The following is a 24,496-nucleotide window of genomic DNA, read 5'->3' on the forward strand; positions in this document are numbered from 1 at the left end:
CGTGGTCTTGTGTTATCCTGATGGAAGATTATGTGTTTTCTATTGACTAAGTCTGGATGCTTTTCGTCGAGTGCTGCTTTCAGGTGGTCTAATGGGGAGCAGTACTTGTTGGAATTAATCATCTGGTTTTCCGGAAGGAGCTCATAATAGAGGACTCCCAATCCCACCATATACACAACATCACCTTCTTTGGATGAAGACCGGCCTTTGGTGTAGTTGGTGGTGGTTCATTTCGCTTGCCCCACGATCTCTTCCATTCCACATTATTGTACAATATCCACTTTTCATAGCCCATCACAATTTATTTAAAAAATGGAACACTGTCATTATGTTTAAGTAGAGAATCGCATGCAGAAGTACGGTCAAGGTTTTTTTTCGCTTAACTTATGTGGAAGCCAAATATCAAAGCGATTCAAGCTGGTGCAAATGATTTTCAACACTTGATTTGGATATTTTGAGTATGTTGGCTATCTTCCTCGTGGTATAACGTTGATTGTTCTCAGTTAATGTCTTGATTTGATTGCTGTCAACTTCAACTGGTCTACCCGACCGTGGAGCACTGTCCAGCGAGAAATCTCCAGCACAAAACTTCACAAACCACTTTTGACACGTTCGATCAGTCACAGCACCTTCTCCATACACTGCACAAATCTTTTTTTTGCATTTCAGTTGCGTTTTTACCTTTCTTGAAATAATAAAGCATAATAGGCCAAAAATGTGGCTTTTTTTCTTCCATCTTCAATATTAAAATGGCTACACAAAAATTCACCAATTTTGATAAGTCTTTTTTTAAATGCACACTGATATGACAGCTGTCACATACAATCTAACAAAATTGTTTCTAATGACGTTAAAGACATCTAAGTGCTAATAGAGCCATCTTACAGAAAAAACTGAACGAACCTTTTGGCCAACTCAATACTTGTCACATAGGAGCATCTTTAATTCACGCCTTATCTGCGACTGGAATGTAAAAACTAACATTTTACTTCGTCTGCTCTTTTCATAGCCCCCTAGCATAGAGGATGCTCAAAAAGGCTTAAACTGAACATCAACCCATTTTATTATATAACAAAACATTCGCACTGATTGCACTGTTGCTTCAAACATAAAACGTCAATTATGACTAATATTTTTTTTTTATGAAAATATTGAGAAGGTTTTTATTTAGGCAAAAGAAAAATGAACAGGCAATAGTATCACTCTTTTACTTATAATTTCTAAAGGCTCTGCACATATGACTAACAGTATAATCTTCAAGTTTATTTTCTATTGGGAATGGGCAATTGACTAAATAAGGAATTTTATACACAAAGATTAGTTAACGTAGAAGGGGCATATTAAATGTATGCAAACACTTGAATGCATAAGCTTTTCTTCTGGAAAGAATTACTGGTCTTGTATTAAGAATCTCCACAATATTTAACTGAAGTTTGACATGGCACAACCAGCACTTTCAATGGTCTCAAAAATATAAGTGTTCTTTAAGAATCTAGAATTATAATTTTCTTCCTTCGGGTATTACATACCCACATAAACACTTTAGTAAGAAAACCGACTTAGTTTTTTGATGCACCAAAGGATTTAAAAAGCCTGGCCAGGGCAAGGTATTAAAGGAAAGAGATGTGTCTTGTAAACCACAAGCCCAGATGGAATGGGGGAGGGGAGGGGAGGGGAGGAAATGGCTCTTGAACACTCTTTCTAGTAAACTAGACCAGGAACTGAGCTCGCCTTCTTCCCTTTAATGAGAGACACTGGCCAAGAGCACTTCCAGCTACATAATAAGCAGTGAGTTAAGATGATAGGAAGCAAAGGAAATCCTAAACCAAGTACCACCTTAAATACTAGAAAAATCACGTTTCGTGATTTATCTTTCTCCTATTCTGACAAATTATTACAGGACCTAGGAGATTCAGGGTGACACTTATAAAATGAAGGCTTTTGAGAATGGCAGTGGCCCAAGGACTCAGATGTTTTATAATCCTTCTCCCTCGTTAACTCTCTTTCCCAGTCCCTGATTTCTGAAAGTATCAGAATTTGAAAGCTGAAATATATGCATGACCAGGACATATGTAAGGATTAGGGGACTAGAGTGCCATATAAACAACATTCATGTGGTTCATCTATCTAAGGCAAGAAAATTCAAACTCGTCCAATTTGGGTAATTCACAGTTACACTACCACATGCATTTTAAGAGACATACTGCACCAAATGCAACAGCAAGCATGGTCTGCATCCGGGCATCTTGCAGTGTGCTCAGTAGCCCTTTTTTGCTAAGAAGAGCTCTTCCTGCCAATGTCCAGAACTTAACATGCTTTACTCCCACAGAGACAAACTGGGAATCTGAATCTGGTCGGAATTCTGCCACAAAAATACGTTGGTTGTGACCAGCTCTGCTGGCAATTTTGGCACCTGAAAAAAAGATACAACAAAATTTTCTAGGTTAGTATAAGAACTAAGCTAATTTTTACAGGATCAAACAGTTATTGAAAATATATAGTTCAAAAAATAAATGCTTATAAAAAGAGAGAGCAGGGAATTCCCTGGCGGTCCAGTGGTTAGACTCAGCGCTTTCACTGCTGAGGGCCCCCTGATCGGGGAACTAAGATTCCACAACTTGCGCCGGCACGGCCCCCCAAAAAAGGGAGAGGGCATGTCCCTTGCACTGCTACCTAGCAATCACATGACATACAATTAATAGTGTAGAGGGTCCTTTTTACATATTTTTGCAAGTGATGTGTGATTTATGGAAAGCTTTATTATAATTTAAGGGGCATTTTAGAAACCATATCTTATTTTTTTCTGTGTAGCTCTATGAATTTCACTTTTTTATAATGGCTATGTAACTGAAAAGTTTTGTCCGAAATGTGTTAAAGTAATATTACCCTATTGCCCTTCCATTATCACTTAACAATATAATTCATCGCATTCTCGAGTAAGATCCTCTATAACCAAATAATAACTAGCAAGACACTTACATGCATAGTTTCTTACTGAAAGAACAGTGAATCATTTATAATATTAATAACTTTCATTAGTTTATACTTTGTTTACAATTTCACTGGGTTTTGAAAGTAGAACATACCTACAACTGTGTATGGGTATTGAGTAAGGCTTAATAGTGAATAATGGTTTCAATCACCAAGTTAACACAAATATGAAATAGAAAATTCCTATCACCCCATTTTTATTTTTTAAAATTACAAAGAAAAAAATTCCTACCTTCCTGCCATCTCCAAATGGTAATTGTATGTTCTGGGTCTAGCCCCACAGATAGCAAGAGTTTTCCAGTAGCACTGAAACTAACTGAACACACTCCCTTTGAATGGTAGCATCTTAGTATAGATAAAGTCTGCTTGTTCACTGCATCCCAGATGTGGATAGAAGGAGCTGTAGCTAAACAAAGATAAAATCCCAAAGTTGTAATACACCTATTACAAATGTTTCCATTTCTAAGGCTGATGCATACTCATCTCTGAAACACAAGAAAAATATGTACCAAAGAAAGACTGTACTTAATAAAAAATAGCTCAAAACTAAGACTGAATTAAAAAGAAAGAAAGAAAAGGGAAGAGAAAGGAAAGGAAGGGAGAAAAATACAGACTACTTCCTCAGGCTATAGTCCAAATTGCACTTTTGAGAAAATAGCATTTAGACAAGCAAATTAGGTAATCACAACTTTAAACAACTTTTCAAAAAATAATGTATGTTTTAGATACATGTTAAATCTTTATATAATTATGTGGAGAAATATAAAAACATTATACACTTATGAAATACCAGGATATATTTATTACCTATTTATATGAAGGAGAGATAGAAAGTGAATACAAATTGAGAAAGGCAGTAGGTAGGAAACCATGTGAATAGATCACAAAGGAAATCTTCAACTGCATAGGCATATATCTGGTAAAAAACTAAGTTCATATCACTTTATAAGACAGTAGTTTTGTTTTTTTTAAACAGGATTTCATGAAAGAAATTAAACTGCTAATCTTTTTAAAAAATTATATTTGTTGTTTTTTTTCTTTTTTAGATTTTTAAATTTATCTTGTCCAGCCTTTTTCTACTGCTTAAAATGTCTTCCCAGTTCTCTGTATTTCCTAGGTTAAAAAACCATAGCTTTGGACTGTCCTTTTTTCAAGAATTGCACCCTATAAAAAGGAATAGGTAAGTCAATTCAGCAGCTAATTCAGCCTCAGAACATAAGTACTTTTAGTAAAATAATCAAAATATGGAAGAGCATTTGCTTCAAATTATAAATGTGATTATAAATTTAATCTCTCCAATGATGGACTCTGCACTTAGCACGAATCCACACTCCTCTCCATGATCGGCAAAGCCCTACGTGACTGACTCCTGCCCCTCTCTAGGTTCATCTCAGAGGCCTTACTGCAGTCACACGGACCTTCCTGTTTCTTGGTTCAGCTTTAGGGCCTCCCCAGGAGGGAGTTAACAGATGCAGGACTGAGGTTACTATCACTAGAATGGCCTGCTTGCTAGTGTGTGAGAACTTGACTTTTGAAATGTTCCCTATGTTGATAAGGTTATTTTGTCCACGGGGGGCACTGAATACCTGCTTTCTTCTGGGACTATGGTATTTTAGTAGTTGTGGCTTTGTGTCTATGTGACCAGCCCCCAGTAAAAACCTTGGTCTCGGAGTCCTCAGTGGGTTTCCCTGGGCAGAAACACTGCACCTGCATTGATATATCTGGCTGCTGGTAGAAGAAGCAGGTTCTGTGTGACCCCTGGAAGAGTGTGTTTTGTTTTTTGTTTTTTTGCGGTCCGCGGGCCTCTCACTGTTGTGGCCTCTCCCGTTGCGGAGCACAGCCTCCGGACTCGCAGGCTCAGCGGTCATGGCTCACAGGCCCAGACGCTCTGTGGCATGTGGGATCTTCCCGGACCGGGGCACGAACCCGTGTCCCCTGCATCGGCAGGCGGACTCTCAACCACTGTGCCACCAGGGAAGCCCTGGAGGAGTGTTTTGGAAGAGACATAGAAAGCCTGTGCCTCTATCCTCTAGGCTCCACCTGATGTGTCTTTTTCCCTTGCTGATCACTGTAATAAGCTACTGCACCGTAACTATCTCTGGGTCCTGTGATTCCTTCTAGCGAATCACTGAATGTGTGGGTGGTTGTAGGATTCCCAAACCAGGCCTCAGCCTAGAGCCCCCAGGTCACCCTTCAGGTATCACTGTTTTGTATCATTCTTGGCCTAGCTAAATGTTACCACCTCTGAAAAAACACTGTTTTGTGGCCCTCGCCCTATTTGTTGTTTTTATCACATTTATCACCATCTTAGATCATGTTATTTAGGAAAAAAAGTACTTATTTATTGCCTGTCTCCCTCTAAAGCAGACGTCAGCAAACTTTCACTGTAAAGGGTCAGATAAGAGACAAAATTGAAGGTATTATGCAGGTACTTGTGTAATAAAACAAATTTTCACAAAATTTTTATTGGTGAAATTCACTGAGTGAAATTTTTTATAATATAGATCTACTAATGAGAATGAAATTTTTTGGGGGGGATAATTCACTTAAGTAGGGTTCAAAATCAGAGTTCTTTATTTTTTTTAAAAAAATTACAAATGTTCATCTGATAATGATCTATAATAATTTTCAACTTTGAAAATGTCTCACACAGATAGGTACTGTCAAATATGAATATCATCCAAAAGCATATGATTTTTTTTTTTTTTCTTTTGCGGTACGCAGGCCTCTCACTGTTGTGGCCTCTCCCATTGCGGAGCACAGGCTCTGGACGTGCAGGCTCAGCGGCCACGGCTCATGGGCCCAGCCGCTCCGCGGCATGTGGGATCTTCTCGGACCGGGGCACGAACCCGTGTCCCCTGCATCGGCAGGCGGACTCTCAACCACTGCGCCACCAGGGAAGCCCCGAAAGCATATGATTTTAATTGAGCATATTAATCACTTGGAAGGCATTCAGAAAATTCTATTAGAGTCTTATCTTGATATTTGCATTTTAGCATGTATTACATTGCAGAATAATAACTTTAAATTGAAGGTTAGGTGGAAGTTCCTCAATTGTACAGTTAAACAGATTTTTTAAATATGGAAATTTTCTCTACGCTTGTATCAAGATCTAAAAAATGCTGCTGGAACTGTAACTTGAGCCCAGAAAATACATTTGCTACAAATTTTTGTGGGAATGGGAATCTCAGTTCTCATCTTAATTTTTGACAGTATGAGAAGCATATAGTGAAGTTTGGTGTTACTTGTGAGTCAAAGATTAGTTGCCATCAAATGACTTTCCTGCAGTATAAGTTTCACATATATGCACTGTAACTGAAATTTCAGGTTGTAATTGTAATTTCCCTGTTATTTCAGGTTGAATCATTAAGAAACATTATCAAGTATGCAGCAAAAACTAATTTCCAAAGCCACTGAGTTTTCCATAACAGAGACTGAGGGCAGTTCTTCTCACTCAGAAAAATTTCAGTCCTGGCTCTGAGCTACATAAATTGCCAAAAAAACAAAAAAACCCAAAATGTTACCACTGCTAAACCACTGAACTGCTGTGGGGATAAGGCAAGTCAGGACTTTCACCTTCTATTTCTAACATAAATTAACAGAACTGATGATGGTTAAGTCTATGAGAGCAAACAAAATTAACTGTTGACTCCAAATAACAAAATATTGAAGTTCAATTACACATGACAGATTGAAATATTTTCCACAAACCACCTGCTGACAAAGAACACAATGAATAGCCATAAATGCCTTAAATGATTATAGAGGCAAACTTCAGTCACTTAAAAGTCTGCACCGATTCCTCAAATAAACAACTGGCAACATTTGTCAACCCATCAAGAGCCAAGGGAAACCATTAAAAATCATCTGCCTTTTTCTGGCTTTGTTTTTAGAGACTACTGATGTTGTTCCCAATGTCCTCAGTTCTTTTAGAAATGGTTTTTGCCAGAAAGCTAAGAGTCTTAAGTTTATTTTCTCTGGACACTTGTTCGTTGTAATCAAACATGATTTAATTAACTCACAGTAATAAACAGCTTTTCTTGATTAGCTAACAAATGAGTCATTCAGAACCTTACTTAGGTTGTAGCCACATTTTATTTTATTTTTTGAAGAAATTCTGTTGTGATGAGATATTGTTTTAAAGTTTCTAATTTTTTCTGATTTTTGCTTTCCTGTGAACTGGGAATACTGTGATAAAGTTTAGTGTGAAAATGTTGACATATATTGTATTCTTTCAGCACAGCTATAGTATCATTGCATAATAAACACAATGTTTTACCAACTAATTTCATAACAACATAATCCACACTTCACTGTGCCTTTTGAGTTTGACATTTGAAGTCTATTTTCCTTTCCTCTCTCTTGTTTTGACATGATAGATATACCGTGGTTAAAAAACAAAAAAATGGCAGCAATGTGGATGGACCTAGAGAGTAGCATATTTAGTGAAGTCAGATAGAGAAAGACAAATACGGTATGACATGACCTATATGTAGAATCTAAAAAACAATACAAACAAATGTATATGTAAAACAGAAACAGACTCACAGACATAGAAAACAAACCAGTGGTTACCTAAGGAGACAGGAAAGAGGGGAGGGGCAAATTAGGGATATGAGATTAAGAGATGCAAACTGCTTTGTATAAAATAGGTAAGGATATATTGTATAGCACAGGGTAATTATAGCCATTATCTTGTAATAACTTTTAGTGGAGTATAAGCTGTAAAAAAATGAATCACAATGTTGTACACCTGAAACTAATATGTACATCAACTATACTTCAATAACAAAAAAATGTTGTGGAATAGCAATACACGTAGCACTCAAAACCTGTCAAGTTTTAAAAGAGAATCACTGCAATTTGCAGTGTGCTAAGCAGCAGTGGAAAGCAATGAGAGTGTTGTAAACAGTCTCTGTTGCAACTATTCAACACTGCCATTAAAGCACAAAAGCTGCCATAGACGATATGTAACTGAATGAGCATGGCTGTGTCCAATAAAACTTTATGGATACTGAAATCTGAATTTCATATACTTTTCATGTTTTGTGAAATTTTATTCTTCTCGTGTTATTTTCCAACTACTTAAATTAATAAAAACTATACTCAATCATGGGCTGTACAAAAACACGTGCTGGATCAGATTTGGGCCAAGGGCTGTAGTTTGCTAACCCCTGCTCTTGAGTGTAGACCAAGAGAGCAAGGACCTTGCCTGTTGTGTTGAATAAATTTGTAGTTAAATAGTCAAATCACAAAATCATGCTTTACCCTGGAGGAGGGGAGGGAAATGGATACAAATCACATAAATTGGTATAAATCAAATAAATGTTTTCTTATCAAACTGCTAATTCTTACTATATTATGTAAAGTGAAATACAGTTGAAAAAGCCTAGTTATTATAATATCTAAAAACAACAGGCATGCATTGTTCATCTAACAGCTTTTTAACTTCACAAAGCCACGGTCAAAATCAATAATAGGGCTTCCCTGGTGGCACAGTGGTTGAGAGTCCGCCTGCCGATGCAGGGGACACGGGTTTGTGCCCCGGTCTGGGAGGATCCCGCATGCCGCGGAGTGGCTGGGCCCGTGAGCCATGGCCACTGAGCCTGTACGTCCGGAGCCTGTGCTCCGCAACGGGAGAGGCCACAACAGTGAGAGGCCCGCGTACCGCAAAAAAAAAAAGAAAAAAAATCAATAATAAAAAGTTATTTTCAAATCTTTAAATGCTCTGTTGATCTAGTATGTGCAATAATTAAGATGGTTACATAAAAATAATAAATTTTTAAAAATTTTATTTCTAGGCAATACAATTTATTGATTCATATTTAAGATCAAGTTTTAGCCCCACCTTTATTCTTACCAGCTATGTGATATTGGCAAGTTAATATCTACTATGAAGAATTCTTGTGATGACTTACAACAATGCTGGGCACACTAAGAAGGTCAAAATATATTACCTTTTTTTAAAAAAAAACTTATTATTGCAGATAGGGCTCAGCATCATGACATTAAAATGCTGTATTCTTAATTTAAAAGAAATCCAAAATAGGTTCAAGTATCTTATTACTCTATAAAAATTTGGGCTATCATTACTTAACAATACGACTAAAATAGAAAATGATTAATTTCCTTACCTGACATGTCTGCTGAATCACCTATAATGGAAATATAGCAGAATAATAATTATCCATAAATACTATAAGCAAAATTTGTAAAAACTCACTTATCATAAAATGATGATTTTAAGTAATTTAAATAATTGTTATATAAAAATTAATTTTATTATGCAAAATTGAGTACACTGTAAGTAAAGCCACTAATTTCAATTATATATGCATATTAACATTCTATGCATATGACCTTTCAATCTTTGGATCAATATTTTCTTTATATATAGTGAGTCACATGAAATTTTAAATATAACAACTTAAAATAATATTGATATGGTTTAAAATTGATATGACTTTATTTTGGTTTAAAAAATGCCCTGTTAACAGGTCCTTTGGGCTTTAATGGATCTCTACATGCAGGGAAGAATTAGATCTAAACCTTCTGAGAGAAATGATGGCAAAAGTTAGCATGTAGCTCAAGAAAAAAAAAAAAAGCTCTTAATTCAGGCCACAAATTAACCCCTTTCTTATTTTTTTTAATTAAACATTTTCTGTATGAGTAAAAGATTACCAAAAAAGAAAACACGAAACTCATTATATTTGCAGTGGAAATATTTATTAACCACAATTTTAGAAACAATAGTCTATTGCAAGAAAGAAAGCAGAAAAATTTAGCAATCTTTTCAAAATAGATGATTGTTCTGTGCTTTGGTAGAGCTTTATATCCCTATGAAATAATTATTTCAATGACATATGTAGACCTATCGTATCCTGACCTGGAATACGAGAGAAAAGGTAATGAAGTACTTGACTCTGCTGAACAGACCAGTCAGGATATAGCACTTTTAGTTTTGAACATGCTCTGATAACAACCAAATGATGAGAGGACTTGAAACTATGTCACATGAAGAATGGTTTAAAGACTGAGGGTGTTTGGTTTTGGCGATCAGGCTTATCCCAGAATATCTGCAGGGCCTGGGACAATTAAGAGTACAGATAAAGATCTAAACATCACAGGTCTAAATATTCTGGGTGCCCCAAAATGAGGACCAGTGAATTGCAATGAAAGAGAAATAAATTTTGGTTCTATATGAAGAAGCACTTTATAACAGAGCTTCCTGGGCTTCCCTCGTGGTGCAGTGGTTAAGAATCTGCCTGCCAATGCAGGGGACACGGGTTCGAACCGTGGTCTGGGAATATCCCACATGCCATGGAAAAACTAAGCCCATGTGCCACAACTACTGAGCCTGCACTCTAGAGCCCACAAGCCACAACTACTGAGTCCATGTGCCACAACTACTGAAGCACGCGTGCTTAGAACCCACACACTGCAACGAAGAGCAGCCCCTGCTCGCCACTCGAGAAAATGGCGCAACTTGAGAAAGCCTGCGTGCAGCAACAAAGACCCAACACAGCCAAAAATAAATAAATAAAATAAATAAGTTGATTAAAAAAAACAAACAAACAGAGCTTCCTAAGGAGAGGTTAGGTTACTCTGTTAGGCATCAAGTGATAATGGGGTTCAAGCACGTGTAGGAGGATCCTTAATCAAATATGTAAAAAAGGAAATTCAAACATCTAATGATGGACAGCTAATGATGGATAAAATGATATATTTGGCTCTGACATTCCAAGAAAAAAGAAAAGTTTGAATGTAACTGGCTAAAATACCACAAAAGCAAATATTTCACTTCCTCTATGATTTACATGACTTTTTAACAAAGAGAACCATATGCATTTTAGAAAGTGTTTTCGTGCTTTGTGGGTTTTAAACAAGCCTGGCATGCAAAGTACCTACTGATTCAATTTTCTTTAGGTTCAGAAGAGAAAAAGTCTCTTACTCTTTGATCTTCTCTTGAGTCTGTCTTACACTTAATTAGGCATCAGTAAAGAACTTTATGTCTTGTGGAATGGTACAAGTAGGGCAAGGCACAGAACTACATACATGATCTAAAATCCATCTCTGTACTGGCTGAACTTTGACTTGGAAGGAGAAAGAGGGGGAGATAATTAGCCATTCCACATTCTCTATAGTGTTGCCTTTCAACAAAAGAGAAAGAATACAAATATCAAATCATGCATTTGAAACTAACATAATATTTTATGTCAATTATATCTCAATTTTAAAAAAGGAAAGAAGTAGAGGTCAAATTTTATGAAAGATTAATTTGTGACATTTCTTAATCAAAAGAGAAAACTATAGCCCTAATATGGTAAACAAAGTTTCTTTTTTTTTTCTTTTTTTTTTTTTTTTTGCGGTACGCAGGCCTCTCACTGCTGTGGCCGCTCCCGTTGCGGAGCACAGGCTCCGGACTCGCAGGCTCAGCGGCCATGGCTCAAGGGCCCAGCCGCTCTGCGGCATGTGGGATCTTCCTGGACCAGGGCACGAACCCGCGTCCCCTGCATCGGCAGGCGGACTCCCAACCACTGCGCCACCAGGGAAGCCCCCAAAGTTGCTTTTTTAAAGGGAGAAAAGGGGAAAGAAAAGGAGAAGGAGCAAAGCTGGGAAATGGAAGAACCATACCTTCTAGGATTCCATTCATCCACTAACATAGAGATTTTGTCTTTTTTTGTAAGCTGCTTATACCCCGAGCACCAAGAACAATACCTTGCACGTGGCAGATACTCAGTAAATTTGTTGAATAAATGAACTTAATAAAAATTAACTGATCAATAACTATATGCCAAGAGGCACTAAACATGATGCTTTCATGACCAAAATGGTAACTTGGTCTCTTATTCCTCATGCAAAGTGAAAAGAAGACTTCAATTTCAAAAACTTAGTGTGAAAATGGGCTAGATCTACATATTTATATTCAAAGATTAGAAAGGCTGGGCCTCCCTGGTGGCGCAGTGGTTGGGAGTCTGCCTGCCGATGCAGGGGACGCGGGTTCGCGCCCCGGTCCAGGAAGATCCCACATGCCGCGGAGCGGCTGGGCCCGTGAGCCATGGCCGCTCGGCCTGCGCGTCCGGAGCCTGTGCTCCGCAACGGGAGAGGCCCGCGTACCGCAAAAAAAAAAAAAAAAAAAAAAAAAAAAAGATTAGAAAGGCTGGATCAAGAGGCAGAATAGAAGGATGTGGAGTTCACCTTCTCCTACAAATACATCAGAACTACATCTACATGTGGAACCCTTCTCACAGAATACCTGCTGAACACCAGCAGATCTCATAAAACCAAAGTTGCAAGAAAGATCACCACGTAACCAGGTAGGATGAAAGAAAAAAAAAAAAAAAGAAGAATCAGGACAGGACGTGTGCCCTGGCAGAGAGCTATGAAAGAGGAAAGATTCCCTCACCCTGGGAAGTCTCTTCACTGGTGGTGAGATCAGCTGGGACAGAAAGGGAGCTTCAGAGGCTCAGAGAAGAGTAGAGCAGCCGGTTTACAGCAGGCAGAACAGATAGAGACCAATACAGAGGGTCCTGGCCACCTCCCTGCCCTCCCCAGCCTGAGATGTGCATCTGCTAGTGTGTGTGGGGGTGCTGGGCACTGAAACTTGGGTTTCAGAGGACAGATCTGGGGAGAGGACTGGCGTTGGTTGTGTGGAGACAGCCTGAAGGGGCTGAAGTGTGGTCCAAGCCACAATCAGGGGTGTGCGCAGGAAGGAGCTTGGGTCTGCCACTGAAGTCCCATTGTTAATGCTCGAGGGGAGGGGCAGGGCCCCTGCCGTAGCAGCCTCCCATTCTTGGAGTGCTCATGGTGGTGCAGCTCTGCCTCTTTGAGCTCTGGGAGAGTGTAAGTACCAGAGGATTGTCCATACTTGGAGGCAGGGCTGAAATCCAAACCGATCCCCAGGGGCCGTGTGACTTTGGAAGCAGGGCTGAAATCTGAGTGTCCCAGAGGTTGTGGGATCTGTGAATTTAGGCACTTTGTAAACTCAGTGCCCGTGGGACATCCGAGCAGATTACTGGTGATCTTGTGGATGGGGCGGGTCCAGCGATAGTGGCTGTGGGCTTTTCCACAGTCTGGGCTGACTCAGTAGCTCTACAATGGGTCCAGGTGCAAGACTTTGGCAGTCCCGGTACCTGATCTCAGCAGTTCTGCACCAAGGGATCTGCGCTAGTGGCTTTGTGAGCACAGCACCTGAGGGACACCCAGGACAACTGCCTGAATTCCCACAGTTGAGGTGGGGCCGAGGGCAGTGCCAAAACAGTGTACTTTGTGAATCCACACAACGGGTGACAGGCAACATCACAGAGCGCACTTCCTGGTGGACAGCTCCTACAAAGCAATACTCAGTGGCTCCTCTCCCTGCTCCAGCCCTGCCTACCTCACACCGCAGTTCAGAAACGGATCTGGGGGTGTCTACTCCAACAAGTGGGGAGCAGACTTTGCCCCCAACAGGGCTGTGACAAGCACAGACCAAAGAGGAGGGCCCATTCAACATCCAGTGCAGGCTCTGGTCACCACAACAACAATTACACCCCCTATCAAGGGGATAATGGTCAACACACACTGAGGAAAGATGTGGCAGGTATCCATACTAAAAACAGCCCTCGCACTAAAAATATTAGACTCATGGAGCATACATAGGGACAATTCCACATAAAAAGAGCCCTTCAGGACCACAGTAGATAACTGTTTCTCTTAAATTCATAAAGCCAGAGAAATATGAGTAAAATGAAGAAGCAGAGGAACCACTCCTGATTTAAAGATCAAGAGAATTCCCCTGAAATAACAAAGAATGAAGCAGACCTCTCCAGTTTACTAGACCCTGAGTTCAAGAAGGAAATAATGAAAATACTGAAGGAATGAAGAAGGGCTATTGATAGAAATGCAGATTACTATAAAAAGCAATTAGAAACTATAAAGAGGAGCCGATTAAAATTAGAAAACTCATTTGCCAAGACAAAAGCTGAGCTAAAGGCAATAAATAGCAAACTGGATAATGCAGAAGAATAAATAAGTGATCTGGAAGACAGAATAATGGAAATCATCCAATCAGATCAGCAGACAGAAAGACAAATGAAAAAAACAATGAAAGCAATATACAAGACCTATGGGACAATATAAAGCATCCCAATCTATGCATAAGAGGGATCCCAAGAAGGAGAAGAAAAAGGGATTGAAAATATATTTGAAGAAATTATGGCTGAAAATTTTAGAAGGAAACATATATCCAGGTACAGAAAGCACAGAGGGTCCCAAACAAGATGAACCCAAACAGACCTATACCAAGACATATTATGACTAAAATGGCAAAAGTTTAAGACATAGGGAGGATTCTAAAGGCAGCAAGAGAAAATAAAGAGTAAATGACAAGGGGACACCCATAAGGCTCTCAGCTGATTTCTCCACAGAAACACTGCAGGCCAGAAGGGAGTGGCAAGATGTATTCAAAGTCCTGAAAGGGAAAAACCTGCAAAACAGGATACTCTACCCAGAAATATTATCACTTAGAATAGAAAGAGAGAGAAAGAATTTCTCAGACAAGCAAAAACTAAAAGAATACAACAATACTAAACCAATCCTAAAAGAAATATTGAAAGGTCTTCTCTAAATAGAAAAGAAGCAAGAATCTACAGGAAAGAGAAAATCACAATTGGAAAGTAAATCAAATAATCCAATAGACAGATTTTTAAAAAATCAAAAAAAAATTTGTGAAAGCAATAACTACAATGAACATCAAAAGGATAAACACAAAGATGTAAAAGATGACATCAAAATCATATAATGTGGGGGAGGAGAGTAAGAAATGTAGATTTTTTGTAGATTGTTTGTTTGTCTCAAAGTCTCTTTATTCCTTTGCTCATTCTTTATTATGAAATGCTTGAGACATGTCAAGTGGTTTTTTTTTTTCTTTGTGGTCACACTGCACAGCTTTCAGGATCTTAGTTCCCTGACCACAGATTGAACCCAGGCCCCTGGCAGTGAAAGCACTGAGTCCTAATCACTGGGCCACAAGGGAACTCCCAATTTTTTTTTTTAGAATGTGTTTGAGTCTACTACCTAGTCTACCTAGGTTTGAGTCTACCTACCTAGTCTACTACCTACTGGTAGTAGGACTACCAGTCTAAAGCAAAAAGATATAGTAATGAGTTATCATACTTGAGAAACAGTGAAAAACAGAGTAACCACAAATCAAAAACATACAACAGATTCACAAAAACCAAAAAGAAGAGAACATAAGCATAATACAAAAGAAAATCATCAAACCACAAAAGAAAACAAAAGAAAAAGGAACAAAGAAGAAACACAAAAACAACTGCAAAACAAGGTTTAAAATGGTAATAAATACATATCTATCAATAATTACCTTAAATGTAATGAACTAAATGCTCCAAACAAAAGACACAGAGTGGGGAGGGGATAAATTAGCAGTTTGGGATTAACATATATACACTACTATATATGAAATAGCCAACAAGGACCTATTGTATAGCACAGGGAACTATACTCAGTATTTTATAATAACCTATAAGGGAAAAGAATCTGAAAAAAATAGATATATGTGTATGTATAACTGAATCACCCTGCTGTACACCTGAAACTAACAAAACATTATAAATCAATTATATTAATAGTTCAATAAAAAAAAAAGAAAATCATATGTACTCTCAAGTACAGCTGTAAATTAGTAATTATGCTCCTAAGCCTGAAAAATCTCAACCAAAGCCTTAAAACAGTGTGAAAAACATAAGAAAAGTCTCCATGATACTAAGAAAAAAAAAAAAAGGACACAGAATGGCAGATTGCATACAAAAAACAAGAGCCTACAATATGCTGCCTACAAGAGACATGAAAGTGGTTTCAGGCGAAGAATACAATAAGTCCCCTATATACGAACAAGTTCTGTTCTGACAGCGTGTTCGTAAGACCAACAAAGTTAGCCTCGGTATCCAACTAACACAATTGGCTATATAGTACTGTACTGTAATAGGTTTATAATACTTTTCACACAAATAATACATAAAAAACAAACAAACAGAAAAAATAAAGAAGACTTTTTTAATCTTACAGTACAGTACCTTGAAAAGTACAGTAGTACAACAGCTGGCATGCAGGGGCTGGCATTGAGTAAACAGGCAAGAAGAGTTACTGACTAGAGGAGAGAGAGGAGTTAGGAAGGAGAGAGTAGAGCTGAAGGATCATCAGCAATAGGAGATGGAGGGCAAGCTGCAATTTCACTCACATATGACGCTGATGGAAGGCATGTTCGCATCTTTGAAAGTTCACAACGTGAAGGTTCGTATATAGGGGACTTACTGTACACATAGTGAAAGTGAGGGGATGGAAAAAGATACTTCATGCAAACAGAAATGACAAGAAAGTGAGGAGAGCAATATTCACATCAGACAAAATAGACTTTAAAACAAAGGCCATCAAAAAAGATAAAGAAGGCCACTATATAATGATAAAAGAATCAATACAAGAGGAGGATATTACACTCGTTAACATACCTGCACCCAATATAGGAGCACATAAATACGTAAAACAAATACTAACAGACATAAAGGGAGAAACTGACAGGAGTACAATAATAGTAGGAGACCCCACTCACATCAATGGACAGATCTTCCAGACAGAAAATCAATAAGGCAATGGAGATCCTAAATGGCACAATAGACCAATTGGATTTAATTGATATTTTTAGGACATTACATCCAAACAGAATACACATTCTTTTCAAGTGCACATGGAACATTCTCTAGGATTGACCACATACTAGGACACAAAACAAGCCTCAACAAATCTAAGAGGAAAGAAATTACTTCAAGCATCTTTTCTGACCACAACAGCATGAAACTAGAAATCTACCACAGAAAGAGAAGCGAGAAAAAATGATTACATGGAGACTAAACAACATGCTACTAAAAAACCAATGGATCAATGATGAAATGAAAGAGGAAATTTAAAAATACCTTGAGACAAATGACAATGAAAACACAATCATACACAATCTATGGGATGCAGCAGAAGCAGTTCTTAGAGGGAAGTTCATAGCGATACCGGCCTTCCTCAAAAAACAAGAAAAATCTCAAATAAACAACCTAACCTACCACCTAAAAGAATTAGAAAAAGAACAAACAAAACCTAAAGCCAGCATAAGTAAGGAAATAATAAAGGTCATGGAGGAAATAAATACAATAGAGATTTTAAAAAACAATTGAAAAAAATCAATAAAACCAAGAGCTGCTTCTTTGAAAGGGTAAGCAAAATCGACAAGCCTCTGGCCAGGCTCACCAAGAAGAAAAGAGAGAGGACCCAAATAAACAAAATAAGAAATGAAAGAGGAAAAATAACAACCAATACTGCAGAAATACAAAGAACCGTAAGAGAATACTATGAACAATTATATGCCAACAAACTGGAAAACCTAGAAGAACAAGTTTCTGCAAACCAAAGTCCAGGACCAGATGCCTTTACTGAGGACTTTTACCAAACATGCAAAGAACTTATACTGATCCTTCTCAATCCCTTCCAAAAGACTGAAGAGGAGAGAACACTCCCAAAGTCATTCTATGAAGCTGTCATTGCCCTAATACCAAAACAAGACACAGACAATACCAAAGATACTTGCCTGGTGGCGCAGTGGTTAAGAATCCACCTGCCAATGCAGGGGACACAGGATCGATCACTGGTCCAAGAAGATTCCCACATGACGTGAAGCAAGTAAGCCCGTGTGCCACAACTACTGAGCCTGTGCTCTAGAGCCTGCAAGCCACAACTACTGAAGCCCACATGCCCTAGAACACACGTGACACAACTACTGAGCCCACGTGCCACAACTACTGAAGCCAGCATGACCTAAGGCCTGTGTACTGCAACTACTGAGCCTGTGTTTTGCAACTACTACAAGAGAAGCCACTGCAATGAGAAGCCCGCACACCACTACAAAGAGTAGGCCCCGCTCATTGCAACTACAGAAAGCCCGCGTGCAGCAACCAAGACCCAATGCAGCCAAAAAATAAATTTAAAAAAAGAGACAATACCAAAAAAGAAAACTACAGGCCAATATCTTTGATGAATATAGATACAAAAATTCTCAACAAAATATAAGTAAACTGAATCCAACAACACATAAAAAAGATCATAGGCCTTGATCAAGTGGATTCATCCCAGGGTCACAAGGATGGTTCAACATACACAAATCAATCAACATGATACACCATAAAAAGAAAAGAAAAGAAAAGGGAAGGGAAGGGAAGGGAAGGGAAGGGAAGGGAAGGGAAGGGAAGGGAAGGGAAGGGAAGGGAAGGGAAGGGAAGGGAAGGGAAGGGAAGGGAAGGGAGGGGAAGGGAAGGGAAGGGAGGGGAAGGGAAGGGAGGGGAGGGGAGGGGAGGGGAGGGGAGGGGAGGGGAGGGGGGGAGGGGAGGGGAGGGAAGGGAAGGGAAGGGAAGGAAAGGAAAAGAAAAAAAAACAGAAGGGAAGGGAAGGGAAGGAAAAGAACAGAACAGAACTACATGTTCACCTCAATAGATGCAGAAAAAGCATTTGATAAAATGCTTTTGGATGCTTCAACATCCATTCATGATAAAAACTCTCACCAAAGTGGGTATAGAGGGAACGTATCTCAACGTAATAAAAGCTATTTATGACAAACTCACAGCCAACGTAATACTCAATGGTGAAAAGCTGAAAGCCTTCCTGCTAAAATCTGGAAGAAGACAAGGATGCCCACTCTCACCACTTCTATTCAACACAGTATTGGAAGTCTTAGCCACAGCAATCAGACAAGAAAAAGAAATAAAAGGTATCCAAATTGGAAGAGAAGAGGTAGAACTGTCATATGCAGATGACATGATATATATAGAAAACCCTAAAGACTCTACACAAAACTACTAGAACTGATAAATGAATTCAGCAAGGTAGCAGGATACAAGATTAACATACAGAAATCTGTTGCATTTCTTACATTAACAACGAAATATCAGAAAGGGAAAGTAAAAACACATTAAAAAAATAAATTTATTTATTTATTTATAGCTGCATTGGGTCTTCATCGCTGCGCATGGGCTTTCTCTAGTTGCAGCAAGCGGGGGCTACTCTTCTTTGTGGTGCGTGGGCTTCTCACTGTGGTGGCTTCTCTTGTTGCAGAGCATGGGCTCTAGGCGTGCGGGCTCAGTAGTTGTGGCTCACAGGCTCTAGAGCACAGCCTCAGTAGTTGTACGTATGGGCTTAGTAGCTCTGCGGCATGTGGGGTCTTCCTGGACCAGGGCTTGAACCCATGTCCCCTGCATTGGCAGGTGGATTCTTAACCACTGCGCCACCAGGGAAGCTCACACATTCTCTTTTAAAATCGCATAAAAAAAAATTACTTAGGAATAAACCTGACCAAGGAGGTGAAAGACTTAATATGCTGATAACTAAAACACACTAATAAAGGAAATTGAAGATGATTTAAAGAATTGAAAGATATACCATGCCCTTGGATTGGAAGAATTAGTATCATTAAAATGGCCATACTACCCAAAGCAATCTACAGATTTAATGTGATCACTATGAAATTACCCATAACATTTTTCACAGAACTAGAACAAATAATCCTAACATTTATGTGTGACCATAAAAGACCTAGAATTGCCAAAGCAATCCTGAGGAAAAAGAACAAAGCAGGAGGCATAACCCTCCCAGACTTCAGACAATGCTACAAAGCTACAGTAATCAAAACAGCACAGTACTGGCACAAAAAACAGACATATGGATCCATGAAACAGAACGGGGAGTGTAGAAATAAACCCACACACCTACAGTCAATTAATCTTAGACAAGGAGACAAGAATATACAATGGAGAAAAGACAGTTTCTTCAGCAAGTGGTGTTGGGAAAGCTGGGCAGCTGCATGTAAATCAATGAAGTTAGAGCACATCCTCATATTATACACAAAAATAAACTCAAAATAGCTTAAAAACTTAAATATAAGACATGACACTGTAAAACTCTTAGAAGAAACCACAGGCAAAACATTCTCTGACATAAATTGTACCAATGTTTTCTTAGGTCAGTTTCCCAAGGCAATAGAAATAAAAGCAAAAATAAACAAATGGGACGTATGCAAACTTATAAGCTTTTGCATAGGAAAGGAAACCATAAATAAAATGAAAAGACAACCTATGGACTGTGTGAAAATATTTGCAAATGATTCGACCAACAGGGCTTAACTTCCAAAATATACAAACAGCTCATACAACTGAATAACAAAAAAATGAACAACCCAATCAAAACTTGGGCAGAAGACCTAAACAGACATTTCTCCAAAGAAGACATACAGATGGCCAACAGGCACAGGAAAAGATGTTCAAATCACTAATTATCAGAGAAATGCAAATCAAGACTACAATGAGGTATCACCTGATACTGGTCAGAATGGCTATCATCAAAAAGTCTACCAATAATAAATGCTGGAGAGGATGTGGAGAAAAGGGAACCCTTCTACACGACTGGTGGGAATGTAAATTGGTGCAGCCACTATGGAAAACAGTATGGAGGTTCCTCAAGAAACTAAAAATAGAGTTGCCATATGATGCAGCAATCCCACTCCTGGGCATATATCCAGAGAAAACTCTAATTCGGAAAGATACATGCACCCCAATGTTCACAGTAGCACTATTTACAATAGCCAAGACATGGAAGCAACTTAAATGTCCATCAACAGATGAATGAATAAAGAAGATGTGGTATATATACACAATGGAATACTCCTCAGCCATAAAAAAGAATGAAATAATGCCATTTGCAGTAATATGGATGGATCTATAGATTATCACACTAAGTGAAGTCAGAAAGAGAAAGACAAATACCATATGATATCACATGTGGAATCTAAAATATGACACAAATGAACTTATTTACGAAACAGAAACAGACTCACAGACATAGGGAACAAACTGATGGCTACCAAAGGAGAAAGGGGGTGGGGGAGGGATAAATTAGGAGTTTGGGATTAGCAGATACAAACTACTATATATAAAACAGATAAAAAACAAGGTCCTACTGTATACCACAGGGAACTATATTCAATATCCTGTGATAAACCATAATGGAAAAGAACGTGAAAATAATACATACATTTATATATAACTGAATCACTTTGCTGTATACCAGAATCTAACACAACATTGTAAATCAACTATATGTCGATAAATAAATAAATAATATATTCAAAGATTAGAATATTTTGTATATAACAGGTGAAGTATTGGTCTACTTTCTTTTTAAAAGTAGAAAATTTTACAGAAAGGAAGATTACAAAGGTCTTTGTGGCATAACTGTAGAACTAATTGATCAGAGAACAAGTTTCTAACTGATCAGTTTAGTAATTTATGAAAAATGGAGATATTAGAAGCATAAGTTATCTTATTCAAGAAGAAAAAGACATCTGGAAAGCTGGCTTAGCAATTGAGGCCCACTGAGATCCAATAAACCCAATGATTTTGATAATTTTTACAAATTATACCAGGGTTGTGACGATGTGACTGACCGCGTCTATTATGTAGTAGTCATAGTGATCAATGACTGGTAGATATGTCCTAAAGAGACCTACTATCCTCTCAACATTTTGCTTGTGGAGTTACAGCCTTCGTTTAAGTTTTCTATAGAGTTGAAAGAAAACAGCAAGATAGGGGATTTCAAAAATAGTTGGCAAATTAGATCACTGCCAAAGAAAAGGGCAGAAGGGCTCTACTAACATGGAACAGACTCGGCTTCTCTCTTCTTTCTAGATTATGCCCTGCTGAGGCAGATGTGCTCCCCCTCTCAGTCCAGTTACTTCTCGGCTCCTCTTATTTACCATTCTCTCCTCAAGTTCTTCTTTTCTGCTTTATATGCTATTGAATAAAAACTTTTTGCTCATCAGAAATTTCTGCTACAGGACTAAATCCAACTATTTCAACTACCGCAGAATAGCTTCTTCTTAATTCTGAACCATGTGAGCCAACTCAGATAACCCAAGTGAGAGAAAGGTGCCTGGAAGCAAATAATATGGTAAAACTGAGTATCTGCTTTATGTATAAATGCATTTTGAACAATACACAAATATGTTTTAGTTTTTTCCTAAGATATTAAATTAATTTGAACAAGACAATTACTTAAAATTGTTTCTTTTTAAAATATAGAAACATACCTACTTGGCCAGTTGCCACTATGTTGATAAATTTGGGGTGCTGATTTACAGTGAGGCACAGAATATCATCATTATGTTCCTGATAAAAACTCTGAGTCCCTAGAAAAAAAAGAATTTGAGAATTAAATCTGAAAACTTTAAGGTGAAATAGTCAAATGCACTTACACAGAGTAATAAACTGCTGTGTTTAACTCACTTGCTTATTTAACACACATACATGTATATATTTTTTGTGGCCGTGCCGTGCGGCTTGCAGGATCTTAGCTCCCCGACCAGGGATCGAACCTGTGCCCCCTGCAGTGGAAGCGCCAAGTCTTAACCACTGGACTGCCAGGGAAGTCCCAACACATATTTTTTGAGCACAACATATACACTTCATCCTAAGGATGGAAACATGACCAAGAAATCCTTAAAGTAACGAACCCTGAAATGCATAAACCACGTAATACGAGGTTGAAGACATCAAGTGGCACAAGAGAGTTAAAGATCAAAATGCTATGGAAATTTGTAGCAGATTCTTCTTCTTACGAGCAGATGGCACTTCTGGACTGACACGACAGATTCTGTAAATGTGAATGTGAGTGGGGAAGGGCCTTCCAGGGAGAGGGATACGTGAAGCAAAGGTACAAAGGCAGGAAAGTACTGGGTATGCATATAGATGGCTCATTTGGCTGAAGTGTAGGGTAACAAAAAAGAAAAGAAAGAAATAGGTTGCGCAGGCAAATTGGAACTAGAATTACAGAGCATTTTGAAAACAAGCCTATTATTAAATTTCATACTTATTCTGTAGTCAGTGGGGAGGTACTGAAGAATCCTGATCAAAGAAGTAATGTGATTACTCTAGCAGTAGTGACAGTGAAGAGACCTTAGCAGACTATGATTGTGCAGGAGGCAGTAAAGGTAGGCTTGTGCAAGTAAAACGGAGGGGTGGGAAATGAGGTCAGGACGGTAGACTGGGTCCAGATGATAGAGTACCATCAATACTAGGTCCTCCGAAAAGCAAAACAAAACCAAAGAAAACATTTTTAAAATGTCATTTAACATATCTAACATTACTTTAAAGGAACTTCTCGAAGTGAAATGGGCTTCATATTTCCCAGGGCTGAGAGTTCAGTTAAAGGAACAAACAATTAATTATATGTGCTGTTGGCTAAATTAGTAGATCAGCTAATAGGTCAAGACTTCTTAGACTGTAAACAGAGCAATGTATCTCCATAATGGCGAGGGGCCAAATAACCAGGACTGGAGCAGGTGCTTAGTCTTCCCTCTGCCATCTCTCGCTACATCCCATCATTAGAAAGATGATTAATTAAAAACCAGGAAATTAAAAATAAAGAAAATTACAAGTGTAAATATGAAAGTGTATTTATACTTTCATCCCTATGTAATTTGTCTTTTGTTATCGTCCCTATTCTCTTTGAAGGATAAGTGAAGCCTCAAAGAGGATTTTCTTTCTAAGAGGTATTTTTTTTAAATGACCCAAATTATTAAAAGGAAAATTGCCACTGATTTGTGTAATACTGATAAATCTTTTTCTTAGGGCAACTAAAACAGAAATATCATATTAATTATTAATACTGACCAGGGGTTGGGGGATTATGACTCACATAATCCACTCTACCTAATTAGAATGAAGCTACCAGAGGAAAAAGCCAGAAATGTTTGGACTAGATAATCTATATTTTTACTTCTAACTTTTAGACTTTTATGAAGTTTACAACTATATGTAATAAAATAGAATTCAAAATTAATACTGAGTATTGCTAGTAGAATTATCACATCATTGGTCATCAAATGATGCTCAGAGAACTTTCTTTGCTTTTCAACAATCCAATCAGTTAAAGAGAAATCAGGAAATATTTTCTCATTTTCTTGAATCTAACAAGGTATCATCAGTCAAGTCACCGGCAAGCAGCTTTCTTAGTTAACCTCCTCGGCTTTCCGAGGGCTCAGTGTGAACATTGCCACTCCACCCCGCTCCCTAGCAATCACTCATCCAACGTGCTGCTTTCAGTCACTAACCGTCAAAGACAACCATCCAAACCATCCACTTATGCGTTTAGGTTATGGGGAAATAGAATAAAGTCACAAATGGTTTCACTATAAAACGTGCTTTCAACATACAGTAATCCTTTACTTCTCATCGAGATCTTTGAGCACTTTGCGTTATGAAATCCTTTTTTGCCGTGTTAAATGTCTTCAAGACTGTAAATTTGTTACTTAAAATATTACTAGAAAGTTCTACAGTATGAAATATTTATATTCTAGATTCACATATTTTAATTATTTATATTTTTAACAAAGAGTTTTAAGATGCTAAATTAAAAATTCTAA

The 24,496-nt window shown here is 38.2% G+C and overlaps 1 protein-coding gene across 6 annotated transcripts in view; it reads right to left on the reverse strand.

Annotated features, from left to right (window-relative positions):
• Positions 1–24,496, reverse strand: part of EML5 (EMAP like 5) — a 169,410-nt gene that overhangs the window by 14,048 nt on the left and 130,866 nt on the right. For 4 of the 6 annotated variants that reach the window (XR_009563183.1, XM_060295158.1, XM_060295161.1 and 1 more), the window contains 4 exons: positions 22,163–22,261; positions 9,126–9,146; positions 3,224–3,397; positions 2,205–2,413 (listed from right to left, as the gene is read on the reverse strand). Coding sequence is in view for 5 of the 6 variants with exons in the window: in XM_060295158.1 (XP_060151141.1) it covers positions 2,205–2,413; positions 3,224–3,397; positions 9,126–9,146; positions 22,163–22,261 (503 nt within the window). In the remaining variant the exon portion in view is untranslated. Of the gene's footprint in view, positions 1–2,204; positions 2,414–3,223; positions 3,398–9,125; positions 9,147–22,162; positions 22,262–24,496 lie in introns of those variants that run through there. The other 2 variants (XM_060295159.1, XM_060295162.1) reach the window with 2 other exon arrangements.

This window comes from Globicephala melas, chromosome 2, assembly GCF_963455315.2.
Source record: "Globicephala melas chromosome 2, mGloMel1.2, whole genome shotgun sequence".
Taxonomy (NCBI): Eukaryota; Metazoa; Chordata; class Mammalia; order Artiodactyla; family Delphinidae; genus Globicephala; species Globicephala melas.